Source organism: Peromyscus californicus, unplaced genomic scaffold (genome assembly GCF_007827085.1).
Source record: "Peromyscus californicus insignis strain IS unplaced genomic scaffold, ASM782708v3 Scaffold_18__1_contigs__length_77618521, whole genome shotgun sequence".
NCBI classification, from domain to species: domain Eukaryota; kingdom Metazoa; phylum Chordata; class Mammalia; order Rodentia; family Cricetidae; genus Peromyscus; species Peromyscus californicus.
Genome location: NW_026294480.1, coordinates 49077147 through 49096745, shown reverse-complemented (window position 1 = coordinate 49096745; position 19599 = coordinate 49077147). Strand labels below are relative to the sequence as shown.

The 19599-nt window shown below is 43.5% G+C and overlaps 1 protein-coding gene across 6 annotated transcripts in view; it reads left to right on the top strand.

Moving 5' to 3' along the window:
• The first annotated feature begins 734 nt into the window (after positions 1-734).
• Positions 735-19599, top strand: part of Znf131 (zinc finger protein 131) — a 35532-nt gene continuing 16667 nt past the window's right edge. The window contains exons 1-4 of one of the 6 annotated variants that reach the window (XM_052743343.1): positions 735-1273; positions 2226-2364; positions 4140-4241; positions 14091-14235. In XM_052743343.1, coding sequence (XP_052599303.1) covers positions 2241-2364; positions 4140-4241; positions 14091-14235 — 371 coding nt within the window. In that variant the 5' untranslated portion in view covers positions 735-1273; positions 2226-2240. Of the gene's footprint in view, positions 1274-1618; positions 1744-1777; positions 2365-4139; positions 4242-14090; positions 14236-19599 lie in introns of those variants that run through there. The other 5 variants (XM_052743344.1, XM_052743345.1, XM_052743346.1 and 2 more) reach the window with 5 other exon arrangements.

Here is a 19599-nt window from a genome sequence, read left to right as displayed (position 1 = left end):
ATACTGGAGTTTCCTCAAAGCCAATTTTTATATGTAATTTCTTGTTCTAACAAATAGTATTAATAAGGGGCTGGAGAGATGGCTCAGCGGTTCAGAGCACTTGTTGCTCTTACATTTCCATTCCTAGCACCCACGTGGTAGTTCATAACTCCAGTTCTAGATCTCATGCCTTCTTCTGACCTCTAGGCAAGAGGCACGCACGTGGTACACATATGTACATAAAGGCAAAACAACCATAAACATAAATCTAAAAAAAATTAAAGTGAGAATAATAACAACCCTAATATTAAAAACAGCAGTGGACCAGTTCAATCTACAAAGCGCTAATCTGTCACTCTTGCTGATTCATAAATTATCCCCATTTACTTCCGTCTTTAATGCTCACTGTGTGCTGACAGTTTGCGAATCTCTAAGGCTAGTTCTTTCTCCCAAAGGGGCTCATATAGCAAAACTCTTCTTTGATATCATCACGGCCATTTAATTGTCCCTTCGTAATTATTCCTCTCATCTCCAATCTGTCTTCCGGCTGGACCTTCATGTATGCTTGACTAAAAACACACACCTCTTTGTTGGCTTTTCTGGACTCTGCACATGACCTTGTGTGTAATACTGAGCGATCAGTCCACTGCTGTTCAGAGTCAGCATGTAGGAGGCACGTGTGCCTCATCCACCCCTGCGGTGGTTTTTTTTTTTTTTTCCAAGTTTATCTTAAACTGTGACTACCACAGCGCGGCATCAAGATAGCTGTTAACGTGATTACATCCACTCTCGCACACAGCTCTCTGACTTTCCATTAATGCTTACCCTCCCAACTCTTGGGAGATTTAACGATCACTACACACCTCACCAATTACAGCATTATAGCCTCCACCGCGCCTTTCTCTGGATGAATGAATGAATGGAGGAGCCTGCCACGTGCGGCCGACTGGCCGTCTCCAGCCTCTTTAAGGGTCGAGGAGGCGGCTGCGGAGAGTTGCGCGGGGGGAATCACGACTGGGATCTCTCGGAGTGGACCCCGGTCGGTCCCCGGGTCTGAAGGCGCGTGCTCCCCCGGGATCCCGGGCGCCCCGAGCGTGCTCGCGCCCGCGCCCGCGGCCGCCGAGCCCGGGGCGCAAGTGCGTCCGTCCGCGGGGGTCCCTGCGGTGCGAGCGCCCAAGTGCTGCGCAAGTGAAAGATGGAAGGCGAGGGGCGATCTGGGCACCGGACCAGCTGCGCCAGGGGAGGGGAGCGCGTGGAAGGAGAGGCACGCGGACGCGGCGCCAGCTAGGGAAGGGTAAGAGCCCACCTCGGCTCCGGGAAGGGGGCGGGGCGGGGCGGGGCGGGGCCGGGCCGCAGAACATAAGCCGTCCCGGGCCACGGAGCCAGTTTTCTCGGAGTTCGCGGTCGGAAGTGCAGCGCCTGAGCCCGGCGTGGGGGGGAGGCGGGGGAGCGGACGGGCTGCGGGAGCGCGGCGCTCGAGGGGCCCCCAGGCTTTCCCCTCCTGATCTTGCCCGGTTCTCCCGGGAGAAGCCGCTCGCAGCAGCCCGCGGAGCCCCGGCACGCGGCGACGGCCGCCCCCGCGGCAGCACCGAATCCTCCCCGGGGCCTCCCTCCCTCCCTCCCCTCCGGACAGGGCGACGGGGGCGTGGTCGGGCGTTGCGGGGGGGGGGGGATTGGAGCCCCCGGTACGTCCGCGTCCGGCGCGGTGACGCAGCACGTCGACGTAAGTGACGCGCAGGCCCCGGGCCGCTCCTCCTTCCCTGAGTGAGTGCCGGCCGGGTCGGGGCGGGGGGGGGGAAAAGAGGAGGGAGGGCGCCGGAGGGAGAGGCGACCCGGGGAGTCGTTGTGGGCCGCGGGCCGGACCGGGGCTGGGGCTGCGGGAGCCCGGGCCGGGCGGAAGTCTCGGCGGGCCGTTGGGAGGTCGCCGAGGCTGTTCGGTGCCCTCCCCGGCCGGACTTGCGCTCCGGGGCGCCCGGAGCCTCCGGCACCGTGCCCACCCCGCTCCAGCTCGCGTCTCCAGACTCCAATTAGGTCAGGCTCGGAGTCCCGCGGCCGCGGCTCCGGCCCGCGACGCGCGGCGGCCGCTCGGCTCGCCTTTCTTCTTCCCCAGCCTTGCTCTCGGCCTCCCCCCTCCCCCTCTTTATTCCCCCCCGCTCCGTTCCTGGGTTTTGTTTTGTTTTCTGCTGTAGGGGTTTTGGTGTCAGCCCGAGCTCATGGGTGTACATTATCATGCTCCTCTTTTGTAGAGCCTCCCGACGGCCATGGAGGCTGAAGAAACGATGGAATGCCTTCAGGAGTTTCCTGAACATCATAAAATGATCTTGGACCGATTGAATGAACAACGGGAGCAGGACCGGTTTACAGACATCACCCTGATTGTCGACGGTGGGTAGGGTAGTGGGCAGAGGAGAAAAATTGGAGCTTTAGTTCCCTCTCACTGCCCGCCTTTTTTTTTTTTACCCACCCTCTCCGGGCTCTCTTCCAAAAGTCTGTGGAGGGTTTGCATCGGAACCGGGAGGGCGCTTGTCAGTGTTGCTCACGTAGACCATGCTGCAGAAAGCTGGTTGGCCAGTATTAATTTTAGTCTAGTCTGATGTGCATCACATTTTAACTTCTTGCAACCTGTTCAAGTTTTCTCATTGCACACTCAAGCGTAGGATAAGGGCCTCGAGGAGAGAGAAGATACCTCAAAATGTTGGTAAGAAGACAGAGGGGCTGTCTGAACATTTTGTTAATAAGTTTCCTCTCAGCATGCGGCTTTGAGGATCCTGTCCAGCACAGGAATTATTTGGGAAATTTTTATTCTAGTTTTCCAAAATGGTGTGGGAAGGAGAATGGAAGAGAGGCCTTGGCTACACTCATAACCACCCCACATTTGGGCGACTCCAAAATAAATTGGGGTCTTTACCAGCCTTCCTTGTAAAGGCAAATCCAGGTTGAGATTCTTTTCTATTTAGTGAAAAGAGCTTTCAAGACAAGCTTGTTCCTTATTACATGAGTTTGTAGGTGTGTTGTGCCTACAAATATGTTAGGCATATTGAAACATTTCCCATACCAGACACATCTAGCTTTGTACTTTTGGGGTGGGGGTGGGGTGTTTGAAGACAGGGTTTCTCTGTGTAACAGCTCTGGCTGTCCTGGGGCTCACTCTGTAGACCAGATTGGCTTCGAACTCACAGAGATCCATCTGCCTCTCCCTGCGTCCAGAGTGATGGGATTAAAAGCCTGTACTAGGCCGGGCGGTGGTGGCGCACACCTTTAATCCCAGCACTCGGGAGGCAGAGCCAGGCGGATCTCTGTGAGTTCGAGGCCAGCCTGGACTACCAAGTGAGTTCCAGGAAAGGCGCAAAGCTACACAGAGAAACCCTGTCTCAAAAAACCAAAAAAAAAAAAAAGCCTGTACCACCACCACTGGGCCTATACTTTGTTGTTGTTTTTATAATACCTTTTTCTAAATGATGCATGAACTGTTGGCTTGTTATCGTATTTAGCAATTTATTTTATGTGTATGAGTGTTTTGACTACAGGTGTGTGTGTGTGTGTGTGTGTATGTATATATATCATATATATGTATATATACACACACCGCATGCTTGACTGGTGTTCAAGGAGCTCAGAAGAGTGTGTCAGTTCTCTTGGAACTGGAATTGCAAACAGTTGTGAGCTGCCATGTGGGTGCTGGGAATTAACTGAACCTGGGTCTTCTGGAAGAGCCATTTCTCTAGCCCATATTTAACAGTTTCGACAGGGTTAAATACACCTTGTTACTTAATTGAATGGAACAGAGTGCTAGAAGACATTCGTTATAAACTGGCTTAAGTCTTTGAAGCTAAAAATTTATCTTCGTGTCTAATTAAAATTAAAAATTCCCGCCGGGCAATGGTGGCGCACACCTTTAATCTCAGCACTCTGGAGGCAGAGGCAGGCGCATCTCTGAGTTCCAGGCCAGCCTGGTCTACAGAGAAACCCTATCTCGAAAAACCAAAAAATAAAAAATAAAAAATCCCTAGATATCTGACAGTAATTTTCTCTAATAATATATGTGGTATGTCTTTATGTTATGAAGAAAGGTCTCCTTTATACATTTTGTAGTAGTAACTTTGATTTTGGTGCCAGTGTATGATTTCTTTTTCTCCCTCTACCCAACCCCCCTTCCTTAGGACACCATTTTAAGGCCCACAAGGCTGTTTTGGCTGCCTGCAGTAAGTTCTTCTACAAATTCTTTCAGGAGTTTACTCAGGAACCTTTGGTTGAGATTGAAGGTAAGTGGCACTTCCTACACAGTACTTAGCAAGAATAATTGGTTGATTAGGAAGACATCCTGGAAAATAAATACCAATAGTTGCTGGTAGGCAACTAGGTACATTGTTCTTTATTACTTAAGTCTTTCAGTAAAGCATTTGGAATAAGTGGTAGATGCTGGTTCCAAATGAGTCTGGCCTGTTGCTGAAACCAGGGTTCATTATTGTTTTCAGAGTATGCTTGAATAGAAACTATCATCTCTGTTTTAGTGACCTTATGCTTTAGGGATATTAGATTATGGTAGAGATATTTTAAGTTACAGGAGAAACTCTACTAGAAGAAATGATGAAAAGATGAACTCATAAAGTAACATGCAGCTTAGATTTGGTGGTGGTATAATGTTTAGGAGAGAGGGGATCCAGATAGGTATTACTTTGAAACAAAATGATCGACATTTTTTTTTTTTCTTGTCGAGACAGGGTTTCTCTGTAGTTTTGGTGCCTGTCCTGGATCTCTCTCTGTAGACCAGGCCAGCTCAAACTCTGAGAGATCCACCTGGCTCTGCCTCCTGAGTGCTGGGATTAAAGGCATGCACTACCACCGCCTGACATGATTGACATTTTCTCCCAAATTTTAGCAGGCCAAGTGACATTTGTGTATCATATAATCTTTTGAAAAGCACGTGGTGGTATTTCCATTTTGCACATGAGAACCAGGCTCCAAAGTTTACTTGCCCAAGGTTAGCAAGAGATTGAGTTTGTACTATTTATTTTCATGCTTTTATTTTTGCTACAATGCTCACCCCATACCCCATCAAACTCTAGAGCAGTTGGAGATAAGTACATTTGTCTATGTAAATACAGAATCTTAACTTCTTTCAGAGTTTTGGTTTTGTGTCTTTTTCTTACTTTGTATATATTCTTTATTATGAGTGGGTTGCTTAGAAACTTTTCTTTTGGTGAAATAATTGATACCTAGGGGAGTAAAGAAAAGAGTTACAACTATTCTTTAGTTTTGGTATATTTTAGTTAATATATCAGCAGGTAAGTTATTTTCTTATTACATATGATAGACCAAGCGTGGGCGTGCTGGTCGTACACAGCGATTGCTAGGGAGAATCTAGCTGCCTAGATAGTACTGTTTTTACTACAAGCCAAGTCCATCAGCTTGGCTTGCTAAGTAGCTAACAAGTTACTTCATCTCAGTTGCGTATCTGTCTCCTCATCTGAAAAGCGGGTTAATAGGCTTGCAATGATTAGTTGGAATAGTCAGGAAGGAGACCTGTCACTGCATTTGGTGTACTGCCGAAGCTTGGTAGGTGGACTTGTTCATCATATTGATTACCTGTTGTGTTATGTAGCGTGCTAGACCCAAGAATTGAGGAATTTATGAATACAGCATTCCTTGAAGAGCTTGAAAATGTAATAGCAACAGTTTAAAAGGAGGCGTGCAAATGTATTACAGAGACTGTTACTATGGGTGGTATTGCTTTAGTCTATGTTAGGAATTATAGTTTCAGAGAGGAGCGGACTATACTAGGCAAAGGTTATCAAGAAAATTGTGTGTGTGTGTGGGGGGGGGGGGGCAACTCCTGTGCCTGTACACAGTCCAGGTCCATGGCCAACATCTGGTATTCATTGATGGCTGTCCACCTTATTCCTTGAGGCAGGGTCTCACAGTTGAACCCAGAGGTGGCTAGTCTAGCTAACCCTGTCTCCGTCCTCCCCGCGCTCTAATGAAAAGCAGATCGCCGCAGCAGCCTCAAGGTTGTTGCAGAGGTCCTGGGGAGCTGGACTCCAGTCCTCCTGCTTGCACAACAAGCACTTTCATCGGTGAGCCTCCCTCACACCTGACATTTAGACCCCGGCCCAGGTTAGCTTACTTGTGCTCATTGAGAAAGCAGCACTGGAGAAGGGGTTTTCCCTTCGAAAAACTGTTTGCTGTTTTCTCTCTCTCAGTACCGCTGACCTATATCTATCTGTCATAGTGTGGTACACATAAACCTTAAGTACGTAAGTTGCAAACCAAATAAAATGGAAAGTACTTGTTTTGTTATTTGGCCAGGTTCAGGGTTTTAAAAAATGAGTTTTATTATCATTTTAACCATTAACTCTGAGATTGCTCTATTTTCTCCCAAGGTCACCTGGCTGTAAAGAAAGCCCTGAGCACATGAGTTTTGGTCTTGGTTTCACTGTTTATTATACGATCTTGAAGGATGTAGCTTCCTTTTTTCAGACTGTAAAATACATAAAGTAGTTTGGATTATGTCATGGACATTTGGCGTAAGAGTAGGTGCTGTTCCTTTAGAGAATGCTTTTGGTGGTATTTACTTGAGCATGCAGTCAGCCTGTCTGGGTCCAGACACCCTTTAGGCTATGCATCCAATTTGAATTCAGTTCCAAAATCTTCATAGTCCTGGCAAGGTGCTAATCCCAGTTGTAATCCCATCTCTAGGGAGACAGGCAAGAAGATTGGAAATTTGAGGTCAGCATGAGCTATAGCAAGATCTCAAACACATGGACACCTTTGTACTGCTGTCAAGAGTACCTGACTTAGAATTACAGCTTATTTTGCATGTTGCAGAGAGAAGAAAAAACAAGTTAACCTCATCCCCCCATACATACACCCCTTTTATCATCTTGCTTGCTTTTCTAGAAATTTCTCTGGGAGCTTTTTTTTTCTTTGGGATTTGGGCTTTCCTTAAGTCTAAGCCAGGATATTTGGGAGGAAAAATAAAAATCTTAAAATTCAGCTGTTTGATTTCACTGTCTAGGCAGCTCTTTGCAGAATCCTGTGTATTCTCTCCAGGGCTTTAGTTTTGTGGAAAGATGGGATGGGGTGTTCTTGTGCTTTCTCTGTTTCAGCTGAACCAGAATCCCCATTTGTAAAATGTGAACAATGAAGTACCTTTGACTAGAAATACAGCTGTCATGTCCTGCCCACCCTCCCCCACCCCACCTCCCAATCACCTCCAATGGCTTTGAAAAAAAATTGTTGCTCCTGAAGCCAGTTACATACTCAGCTTTGTTACTTGGACTTTAGCTGTATGTCATCTCCAGAGACATCTAGTCCCTAAATTATTCTTTTTCTGCTTCTGAATCTACAGATCTAAAATCATTTGATTTCTTCTCTGGCAATTCTCTTGTGTCCAGAAAATTTCATCCCTAATGTCAAGGACAAGACAGCTAAGGACCTATTAAACATTAAAAATCATAGTTTTGTTTTTTGTTTGTTTGTATTTTGTTTTAAAAACAGGATCTCTGATATAGCCCCTGCTGTTCTGAACTCACTATATAGACCAGGCTGGCCTTGTAATTGTTAGGATTAAAGGCATATGCCACCACACCCAGCCAAAAGTTAGTTCTGAGTATGATTTTATTTTTTGGTTTTTTTTTTGGTTTTCAAGACAGGGTTTCTTTGTTTTGTTTTGTTTTGTTTTTTAATCCAGACTAGGGAAATGTCAGAATATTGCTCCAATGAGAAGACTGAGGTTTAAAGTGTTCTTTAACATTTTCCTCAGATAACATTCTCTTGGGAAAAAATTTTTTTTTTCCTGAATATTTCCACTTTGAGAGGAATAAGGGATTGATAAGAATTGTTTTAGCCCTACTGGACAGTGATGGCACACACCTTTAATCCCAGCATTCAGGAGGCAGAGGCAGGCGGATCCAGTGAGTTCAAGGCCAACCTGGTCTACAGAGTGAGTTCCAGTACAGCCAGGACTGTTACACAGAGAAGCCCTGTCTCAAAAAACCAAAAAAAAAAAAAAAAAAAAAAAAAAAAGAAAGAAATAAATAAATATTTTAGCCTTAAAATACCAAATTATATTTTTGCAAGCCTACTATCTGCTGCCTCTTCACTTATGTGGGCAGGTATTGCCAGCTTGATTTATATTAGCTAATTAATAAAGTCATTGGGGTGCTCCTAGGAGAGTCCTGGGCTGGTTACATCAACAAACTCTGAAGTGCTCATATTAAGCTAAATAAATAACATTCCTAGGTTTGAGTCAAAAGATCAGAGAACCATACTTAAAGCCCTTAGGACTGATGATTCTGATTAATCCAGATTTGGAACAGGGCTGGAGAAATGTGGGGCGTTTACCCACCAACCCCACAGCTCCCCAGAGTTTTCTTGAGTGCGAGCAGCAGGAAATATTAGAAGGATTTATATTGTGGAGATAAACAGATAGAAAATAAAGGATAGCCTCGAGAGGGTCTGGAACCTATTCCAATGGCCCGACTGTCTCTGCCCGGGTGGAGCAAAAGACCTCCTCCCTAGCACAGCCAAGTGCAGACCATCTCAGACACCTGCACTCAGGCCCGTGGTCCCAATCATCCTCTCTGCAGACCTGCTGGGTAAAGGCACGAGGAACCCGAGAACGGGTTCCCACAGGGAAAGGGCTCCGCAGGAGTGAGAAAAGTACAGACAAAGCTCTAGAAACAGTAAACATCCCAGCTTTCTCTTTCACGGTTCCCTTCGACAGTTTTTCCTAACTTTGATCAAACTTGGTTTTTTTTTTCTGAATGTTAATTGTGTTGATAATGTGAGAAAAATGTCCAGAGGCCAGTTTTCAAGAGGGCAGTGTTCGAGGTTATTGTGGCTCTTGATAGCTTCCTTTTCTTTTCTTTTTCTTTCGAGACAGGGTTTCTCTGTGTAACAGTCCTGGAACTAACTCCCTTTGTAGACCAAGCTGGCCTCAAACTCACACAGACCTGGCTACCTCTGCTTCCCGAGTACTGGGATTAAAGGCGTGCACCACTACTGCCCGGCTTGATAGCTTCTTTTTCTAAAAGGAGTGCCCTCTGGAACTGAAATTACCGACCGTTGTGAGCCGCCATGCGGGTGCTGGAACTTGAGTCAGGTGCTCTGGAAGAGCAGGTGGTGCTCTAACTGGACCAGCCCTCCAGCCCTCTTGGCAGCTTCTTTTTTTTCTTCGAGACAGGGTTTCTCTGGGTAGCTTTGGAGCCAGTCCTGGGACTCGCTGTTTAGAAGAGGCTGGCCTTGAACTCACAGAGATCCTCATGCCTCTGACTTCCAAGCGATGAGATTAAAGGCGTCCGCCGCCACCACCACCGCCCAACCCCTTCTTGGCAGCTTTAGACAGCATATACCATGTGGGGTTTTCTACAAACAGATGGCCAGCCCTTTCAGCCCTGTTGAGCACCAGGAGAATAATTTGTGATCTTAATAGAGTTGGTGCAGTTTCTCTCTCTCTCTCTCTCTCTCTCTCTCTCACTTGTTTCATGGAGTCTTACTGGGCTGACCTAACACTTGAGTGCTAGGATTACATGTGTTCACCACCAGGCCCAGTTTGTTTTAGATTCTTACTGTGTTCAATTTTTGTACTTGAAATAGTGCAAATACCTAATATGTCAGTACCTACAAGGGTTCAGTGAAACCTCTCTGGTAAAAGCCATTAATTAAAAAAACAAAAACAAAAAAACATTTAAATTGGGAGAATCAGTGATTCACTTGTCCAACTTTTGAAAGTAACGTGGAGGATGTTGGTTTATGAATATGATAATGTAACCCTGTAGACCAGGGATGTTCAGACTTCCAGGCACCAAGGAAAAATTGCTAAGTCTTTTTTCATAGACTTAGGAGTTATACTATTTAGGTTTGCTCCTAGTTTTTAAACATTTAATCAATAGTTCATAGACATGAAGATTCAGTAACTATAATACTGTGCCTGGTGTATGATAAATATGTGTTGTCTGATTAAAAAACAGTGTCTTTTTACTAAACTAAAAACATTTTACTTTTAGTTTGCTTACTTAGTATCACATAACTCGGTGTGCACTATGTTTTAGTATTTCTCTATTCAAGTTGCTTTGTGACGATTTTGAAGATGAGTCAGAATGAGTTCTAAAGTTCTGTCTTGCCCCAAATCAGTTTCTGGAAGAGCTGGGACTAAGGTGTAAAATTATTTCCTCCCATTTCTAAAATGATTTACTTTTGTTTTAAAATTATGTGGGGTGTGTGTGTGTGTGTGTGTGTGTGTGTGTGTGTGTGTGTATCCAAAGATATTGAATCCCTTGAGCTGGAGCCACAAGGTGTTGTGAGCCGCTGATATGGGTTCTAGGAACGGAACTTAGTCCTCTGCAGGAGCCATACACTCAACTGCTGAGCCAGTTTTCCAGCCCCAATACCCTTTCTTTATGTAAAGATTACTGAATAGAATACTTATGGCCACATTTGGATGTGTAAAGTAACTGGAACAAACATAAAAGGGTTTTTAAATAGCACCCCCCCCCCCCATAGAGTTTCTCTGGTAGCTTTGGTGCCTGTCCTGGAACTCACTCTGTAGACCATGCTGCCCTCGAACTCACAAAGATCTACCTGCCTCTGACTCCACCACCAGCTAAATAGCCTTCTTACACTCAAGTTTTTTGTTTTTCGAGGCAGAGTCTTCTCTGTATAACATCCCTGGCTGTCCTGGATCTCACTCTGTAGACCAGGCTGGCCTTGATCTGCCCATCTCTGCTTCCAGAGTGCTAGGATTAAAGGCAAGAGCCACCACACCCAGCTTAAATAACCTTCTTAAATTGTTTCTTGCTTTAGCTAGACTGAAACAATAATACCTAGCAGTAAGGGCATACAGAAATAGTGTCATTTTGTTATTAAATTTAAGCACAAAACTTGAAAAGAAAAATAGGATTTTGTAGAAACACAGTTTTTGTTTTGTTTTGAGACAGGGTCTCATTATGTCACTCTGTAGTCCTTGCTGGCTTGGAGCTCACTTTGTTAGATGAGATTGGCCTCTAACTTCCATAGAGATCCTCCTGCCTCCTGGGTGCTGGAATTGAAGGTGTGTGCCAACACACTTGAACTAGTCACTTATTTCAAAAGTCACTTTAGCATTTATTTTTTCTTCTTGTAAGTGCCTGTATTTTGGAAAGCTTTGTTAGAGGCTCTGAGGTGAATGTACAGATCAGAAATTATTTCTCTCCAGTGGGTTACAGTGAAGAGAGTTCTATAAACTGAATGACCAGAGCAGTTGCCGAATTGCGCCTGTGGGAAATACTGAGGGTTTGTTACTAAATCATGAGGGAACAGTATAAAGGACCTCCTGTGGAGATTGAATTAGTTATCAAAATACCTCTGAACAAAGAAAAGCCTAGGATCAGATGGCTTCACTAGTGAACTCTGTCAAGCATTTAAAGAATTCATGCCATCTTGAGACTCAAAAAAACTAAATAAAGGGCTAGAGAGATAGTTCAGCAGTTCTGAGCACATAACTGCTCTTTCAGAGAGTCTGAGTCTTATTCCCATCACCCATGTCAGATGGCTCATAACTGTACCTCCAGTTCCAGGGGGACCTGATACTCTCCCTAGGTCTCTGCACACACCTATGTGTGTATATACATACAGACACATGAATAAGAATAAATGTTTAAAAACAATTGAACACTTCCAATTTTGTTTTGTTTTTCAAGATAGTGTTTCTCGGCAATCCACCTGCCTCTGCTTCCTGAGTGCTAGAAAGTCATGTGCCACCACTGCCCAGCAAACACTTACAGATTTACTTGAGACCAGCATGACTCTTGATACCATAGCAAGATAAACAAATAACTTAAAAAGAAAACTGTAGACCAATATCCATTATGATGACTATAGATGTAAAAATTGTCAGTAAAATATTAGGAAACTAATTGTGGCTGGCACCTGTCAGTCCTGTTACTTGGATGTTGAAGCAGGAGGATTGTCATAGGTTCAAGGCTAGCTGTAAGTGGGACCCACTAGAGGAGTGACCCAGCAAGTAAAAACTTGTAAGGAAAGCCTGAAACTCTGAATTTGATCCTTGGAACCTACCAGGTGCAGTAGCAAGCATCTGTGACCTCAGTGCTCCAGTGGGGTGATGGAGAACGGGCTGAAGCTAGAGAACGAGCCAGCTAGCCTGGGGTTCCCAGCACAGCATCAGAAACAAAGAAGTATCTGCTTCAAAACAAGGTGGAAGGAGAAGAGCCTCAAAAACTGTCCTGGTTTCTGAACTGTATACTCTCACTCTGTAGGCACATAAACACATAGACTAGGAACCTAAATTCAGCACCATAGTAATTAAAGATGATTTACCTTGACCAAGTGAGATTCGTTCCTGTGATACAAGGATAGTTCTGTGCAAAAATCAGTGTGGCAGGCGGCACACCATATTGACTAATTATACCCTCTTAATAGAGTAAGACTTAGGCAAAGGGTTTCATGAGTATGACATTAAGATCATAGACAGCAGAAAAGCAGACATAATAAAGGAGACAGCACGACTAATGGGGTGGGAGAAAACACTTGCAAACCACGTAACTATCTGAAAGAGACTCGGACAACTTAAAGTTTAGAACTACGTTATTTAAAAATAGTAAGAATTAGGTAGAAATTTCTCCAAAAATAACCATTAAGTATATGAAAAAAAATGTTCCATCTGCATCCTCACTCATCAGACAAGTCAGATTTAGCAAGAATCACCATACATTGTGAAGAGGGTGTCAAGGACGCAGAAGGTGGGGTGGTGAGAAAAATTGGAGAGGAGTGTGGCCACTGTGGAAAACGGGAAGCATTCCAACAGTTTAAACTAGAAACGCCATATGTACTGAACAGCTTTCCAAAGAAGGAGAGTTCCTTTGGCTCAGTTCTAGAGGTTGTGGTAAGGCGGAGCACTTTGACACAGAGCAGGTGCCGAAGCAGAGGCCTGCAGCAGAACAGCTGCTCAGTTTGTAAGCAAGAAAGACCCTCCTCTAATCAGCCCTTCTTTAAAATCCATTCTACATACATTTATTGAGCCCTTCCTATGTGAGGTAGCTAAAACTTCGTTGGCATATAAATGCCCCTGTCCATATCTGAGTTTAAAATGTTTTTCTAGAAGCACAGTATGAAGAGCAGTGTCCAGTGGAAACAGGACAGTTAAAGCTACACACAGTCTGCAGGGCAGACTAACTGAGGCCCCGTCTCTTAGTAGTCCATTAGCTTTGAGTAGGCATTCTCAGGATCCAGTCTGAGGAACATGCCACCAGCTGGCCAAGCTGTTAACACGTGAGCCTTTGGGAGGGTATTTCATCTTCAAGCCATAACACACATAACCCAGTAATTCCACATCTGAGCATCCATGCAAAAGAATTGGCATCAGCATCTTCAGGATGATGCTGATTCAAATAGAATATTGGTCAGCCTTTAAAAATTCTGTATGTAACATGTATGAACCTTGAAAACATGTTAAATTAAGCCAGTTAAAGAACGATAAATGATAAAATATTTACTTATATAACTATCTGAAATGGTCAAATTCATAGTTAAGGGGCAGGGATTGGAGAGGAGGCTCAGCAGTTAAGAGTACATTGCTTTTCCAGAGGATCTGAGTTCGATTACCAGCTCCTACATCATGTGGCTTACAACCACTTGTTACTCTAGCTCCAGGGGATCCATTGTTTCTGACTTTCATAGACACACAGACACAAAATTTAAAGTAAAAACTAAACCTTAAAAAGGTGTGTGTGTGTGTGTGTGGAGGGGGGCCTGGACTGGGCTTCTCAGAATTGGAAAGGGGAATATGAGATTTTTTTTTTTTTTTTTTTTTTTTTTTGGTTTTTCGAGACAGGGTTTCTCTGTGTAGTTTTGCGCCTTTCCTGGAACTCACTTGGTAGCCCAGGCTGGCCTCGAACTCACAGAGATCCGCCTGGCTCTGCCTCCTGAGTGCTGGGACTAAAGGCGTGCGCCACCACTGCCCGGCGGAATATGAGATCTTAACCATGGTACATAGTACCGGAATGTGACTAAGATATTGATTGTGATGATGAGGATTGTGGAAAATTTCAAAGATGAGAAGTAATCAAATCCCTAGACTTGATGTGAACTAATGATAATGTGCATCTTTTTTCCAGGTGTTAGTAAAATGGCTTTTCGTCACTTAATTGAGTTCACGTACACAGCAAAACTAATGATACAGGGAGAAGAAGAAGCCAATGACGTGTGGAAGGCAGCAGAGTTTCTACAAATGCTGGAGGCCATTAAAGCCCTTGAAGTCCGGTAATTGTTACTTCTTCAGGAGTGCTAAGTGATAGTCAAGACTGTGGTGTGTGTCGTATCGTTAAGTAGTGACATTCTGAAACTAAGAGAATTGTGGATATTGATTTGTTTCTCAAGTCCAAACTGCTGAGATTAAAGTAGCATGTCTGGTATTTACTAGGAGTCTAGGCAGCACTTCAGGGGGTGGTCTCTGGGCCCTCATATATTCTTTAGCTAGATTTAAGTGATAATTAATACTGAGAATGTTAAAAAAATCAGTAGGCCACATGAGGTTAAGTAATGGCTTACTAATAAACAGCTGTCTTAGTCAAGGTTCTAGTACTTTGAGGAGACACCATGACCATGGCAACTCTTATAAAGGAAAACATTTAATTGGGGCTGACTTACATTCAGAGGTTTAGTCCATTATCGGCCTGGTGGGAAATCTATGAGCCAGCCTATGGGGGCCAATTCTATTAAAACCACCACAATGGCCAAATTAGAACTAGTATAATCTAAATGTATTTATATAAACTTGTTATGTACTCTAGGTGATTTAAATCTCCGTCTGACTTCTGAAATATCCACTGCAAAGGGAGAAAGAAATGGTGGTCAGTGGTATGTGGCATGAGAAAAGATCCACTGCTGAGGAGTTACCACTTGGTACTAAACACAGAATTTCTTCTAGGAGGCATTCAGAAAATACTACAGGATATGATGAACAGGTCATGCAGCGCCTTCATTTCAGAGCGATGTAAAGGATGAGCTGAGGGCTCTGGCATTGCTCTCAGCTACCCTAGCTCTATCGCTGTAGCCTTAATGAAGGTGCTCAGCCCCATCAGATGGTGTAATAACGCGACTTTCTACACAGAATTGTTTGAGGTTAAATGCCCGTCAAATGCATATAGTGGTGTCTGTCATGTAATATTCTAAATGTGTGGACTCTACTTCTCTGGTTCTAGTTGGCTTTCTCCCTCCTGCTGCTGTTGTTTTTTAAATGATTAATTAAAGAAAATTCGGAAGAACTTGAACTATAATTGTCTATAAGTAACGTTTTAAAGACTATTTTAATCTTTATTTTTATTTTATGTGTATGAGTGTTTTGCTTGCATGTACGTCTGTGTACCATGTTCATGAGGTGCTTCCGGAGGCCAGAAGAGGAATGGAGTTATAAATGATTGTGAGCTGCCATGGCAGTGCTAGGAATCAAACCCAGGTCCTCTGAAAGAGCATCTAGTGCTCTTAACTTCTGAGCCACCTCTCCAGACCCTAATAACATTTCTTTCAGTTAATTTAACAGTTCACAATTAAATTCTTCTGAAACTAACTTAGTGTATATCCTAACACCTGGTACATAGCACATAGGTGTCTGGGGGTGGATGCCGGTCTAAACCAGTGTAGTCCTCTCTGGCAGTTGCGTGAGATTGATTAAATAAGGTGTGTGCTGAGGCGTGTAGTAGATGGCATGGTTTCGGATTGGTGCTTTAATTTTTTGAGAACCCTGTGAAAGAAGTGTCGTGTGGGTGCTGCTTTTGCTGTTCCTAGTCAGGAGTGGCATCTGGATACTAAACAACCAAAAGTGGACCGCAGGTCTGTGAGTGAGTGTGCACTTGTTTCCTGGTGCAGCTGTGGAGGTCAGCACAGTTCTCGTGGTTGGTTCTCACTTTCTCCGTTTTAAACTTATACTTACATTTTTAAAAGAAAATCGCTTTATTCCAGTTAACTCACAGAAAAAAAAAGTCAGCAGCTAGTTTAAGGAAGCTGCTCAGATACTTGCCCACTTCAGACATCTCTTCTCCGTTGCTCTTTGTATTTGCGTCCCCCTGGTCTGTAAGTGCATAGGGTTCCTGTTTCTGCTTCTCATTTCCCCATAGTAGGGGTGCTGGGATTCAAGAGGCACAGTATGCACGTGACTCTTTGGGTCCAGGGCCTGAGTGGTTCTTGGTAGTACTCTGCATGAGTGTGACTTAAATTTCCTAGACTATGTCAGAAGCCTTTAAGCATCTCCTGTAGATAGGCCGTTTCCAGTTTCTTTTTGTTTAAGTATCTCCTGTAGATAGGCCGTTTCCAGTTTCTTTTTGTTCTTTAAGTCAACTTCTTAGCCACAGTTGGTAATCTTAAGTACTTACATTGATGTGATCATTACAGATTGTTAAATAAATGCCTTGTAGTCAAGCATTCCAGAGTAAGTTTTAAGGGTCAGTGAGGCGGCTCAAAGAATAAAGGTGCTTGCCACCAACACCTGAGGTCATGAGCTGAGGTCAGTCCTTGACACTCCCAGGGTTCTGACCTCTGCCACATGTGCCGTGGCGTGTATCTTCCACCCCCATGAATCTCCAGCATTGTTTGTTGTAGATAGATCTCTGAATCAGCATTTGTAAGTCTGTCATGTGGTCACGTTATGTATATGCTCTGTCCTTTGCTGGGAGTACTTTGTTCATTGATAGACTCTTTACAGGTCTTTTTCGCCTTGGTTCCCAGCCAGCAATTTGTTCTGTAAAGCCTCGCCTGACAGCTCTCTAAACAGGTCAGCTTGGGTGCTTCTGTACTTTATTCTTTGTTTTCCATTTCAGCTATAATCATTCTATCATTCCCACATTTTTTGCATTAGATGTCAACTTCTTTGGGGTAGGGATTATACATTTTTCATCTTGAGGCATTTGGTAAGTTTGAAAAGCTACAAGATGTTTTTTGGGGTACCCAATAGCAAGACTACTTCCTTTCTTTGTCTCACAGATTCAAAAATGTCTTGCTTTGCCATTCAACTGTGAATATAAATCCAATTAATAAAATTCCGAAAGAAGCACTTTGCCCCCATTATTTAGAGACTGCTTTATTAGTTTCTGTAATCAAACCCATGAAGATAAGACCTTATATATAATTAGTGGAAAAATTAAATTCAATGTTTATAGACCATCGTGGCTTCACAATTTCTCTATAAGGCCGGCTTAGCACAGTAAACTGGGATACTGTCTTCTAAAGTAGACAACACAGCTAAGGTTCCCCAAAATTGAAATTATGTCTCCATATAGTTATATAAGAGGCAGTAATGGAGGTATGATATGTGGCAATAACAGGAGCTTTGTGAATTCTGTACTCGTCTGAACAAAATTACGGAGACGTCAAGCATGCTTCATTTTTCCCCAAAGGTAAACCCAATCCCAGCAAACAGCTAAGTGTTATTACTGTTGTGGTTCCTGCCACCATTTTAGTTCTTTTCAAGCTTCTCAGTCATCATCTCAAAAGGAGCATCCTAAAGTAACGCCATTAGACACAGAGTGGTAATGTTACTGCCGTGTAACTTGTAAACTAACGGTTTGTTTAGTTTTGTGTATGTGAGAGTGTATGTCACGTGTGTCAGGGAGGTGGCAGCAGAGACCTGAAGAAGGTGTGAGGTACCCAAGCTGCTAGAGGTACAGGCAGTTGTGAGATGCCTACCATGGGTGCTAGGACCCCAGCTTGGGTCCTTCTGGAAGAACAGCAAGAGCTCTTAAGTGCAAAGCCATCTCGAAGCTCTTTTTGTTGTGTCTCAGGGATCTGGGTTTACCTGGTCATACGCATAATGGAGCATTAGAAGGCTGGTTCAGAGTGATTTGTGGTTGACCTCAAACACTTGTAACAGTACTTAGTGTTTTCCTTTTTAATAAAATGGTTTTGATATCTTTTATAATAGAGATGCTCTTACATGAATGGCTAGACAGTATAATAACTTAGTTTAAGTAAAATTGATATTGTACAACTTCAATTTGTTGCTTAAAATATCTGAAATGGGGCTGGAGAGATGGCTCAGGGGTTAGGAATACTGACTGTTCTTCCAGAGGACCGAGTTCAATTCCCAGCACCCACATGGCAGTTCACAACTGTCTGTAACTCCAGTTCCAAGAGATCTGACACCTTCACACCAGTGCACATAAAATAAAGTTAAATAAATTATTTTTAAAAAATCTGAAATGGGGGTTGGGAATTTAACTCAGTGGTAGAGCGCTTGCTAGGCCCTGGGGGGGCGGGGGGGATCTGAAATGATGACAATGAGTTGATGTTAAATGAAATCGTTGTTATACAGTTAAAGCCTGTTAGAGTGGTCTGTTAAAATTGTATTAATGGAACAAGTGTTTGTCACCTGGAAGAGGAGTATAAATTAGTAGCTAAGTACGTACTTCATGGGTGACAGATTTGGCAGGCAAGTCTTCAGTGCTTCAAAAACAGAGGACTTTACATTAAACTTAAATATGTAAGTTTAATGTGCTAGACAATTTAAGAATTAAAGTTTAATTTTGGTTAAATTTACTTCTTAGAACAATTGATGGGTGTTTGTGTTTTTGTTTTTTTTTTGTTTTGCAGACGGAGGTATATACAGTTCTTTTAACATTTACAGGAAAGGAACTATTTTTGGAATATAGTATAAATTTTGATACTGAGAACTAGACACTAAGGCCGTATTTTACATTGTTGGAATACCATCATTGCTATTTATTAAAACTCAATAGGGAAGTGCAGTTGCCATGGATTTTATCATTCTTCCTCTTGATGTGTAATTTACATATAGTACCCATTTGCTCATCTTGATCACAGAGTTGGGTTGGTTTGTGTTCTCTCTCTCTCTCTCTCTCTCTCTCTTTCTCTCTCTTTCTCTTTCTCTTTCTCTTTCTCTCTGGTGTTTTTGAGACAGGTCTTTTTTTTTGTGCCTCTGGCTGTCCTAGAGATCACTGTGTAGACTAGACTAGCTTCAAACTCATAAGAGATCGTTTGCCTCTGCCTCCTGAATGCTGGGATTAAAGGTGTATCTCCCATACCTGGCCATGGAGTTTGGATTTTAGCAGTTATGTGTAGTGGTGTAGCCATTGTCACAGCAAGATTAAGAAGCATCTCTATCATCAGGCTTAATGACTATAGTCGATCTCGATTCTGACCTGCAGGCACCCACTAGTCTGATAAGTCATTGCTTGAGTTACTACTTTATTCATGCCATATGAATGGGCTTCTGCAGCATTTAGTCTTTGTTTGCTCTTTGTCATTTAGTATTGCATTTCAGAGGTTTGTCTATGTTGTAATGTTTTTGCATTCATTTTCATTGCCTAATAGGAGTTCATAGAGGAAATGATAGCATGACATTTGGATTATTTTTTCAGTGTTAGAGCAATGCTGCTGGGCATGATAATGTGTCTCAGTAAATATTTTTGTTTGTCTTTTTGCTTTTCGAGGCAGGATTTCTTTGTGTAGCCCAGGCTGGCTTCAATCTCACAGAGATCTATCTCCCTCTACCTCCTAAATGCTGGGATTAAAGGCGTGCACCACCAAGACCCTGGCACCTCATCCACGCTTGAAGTTTAGTGTGTGTGCTTTCACCTTTGGAAACAGCAGCTCTCCTGGTACACAAGGAACTGC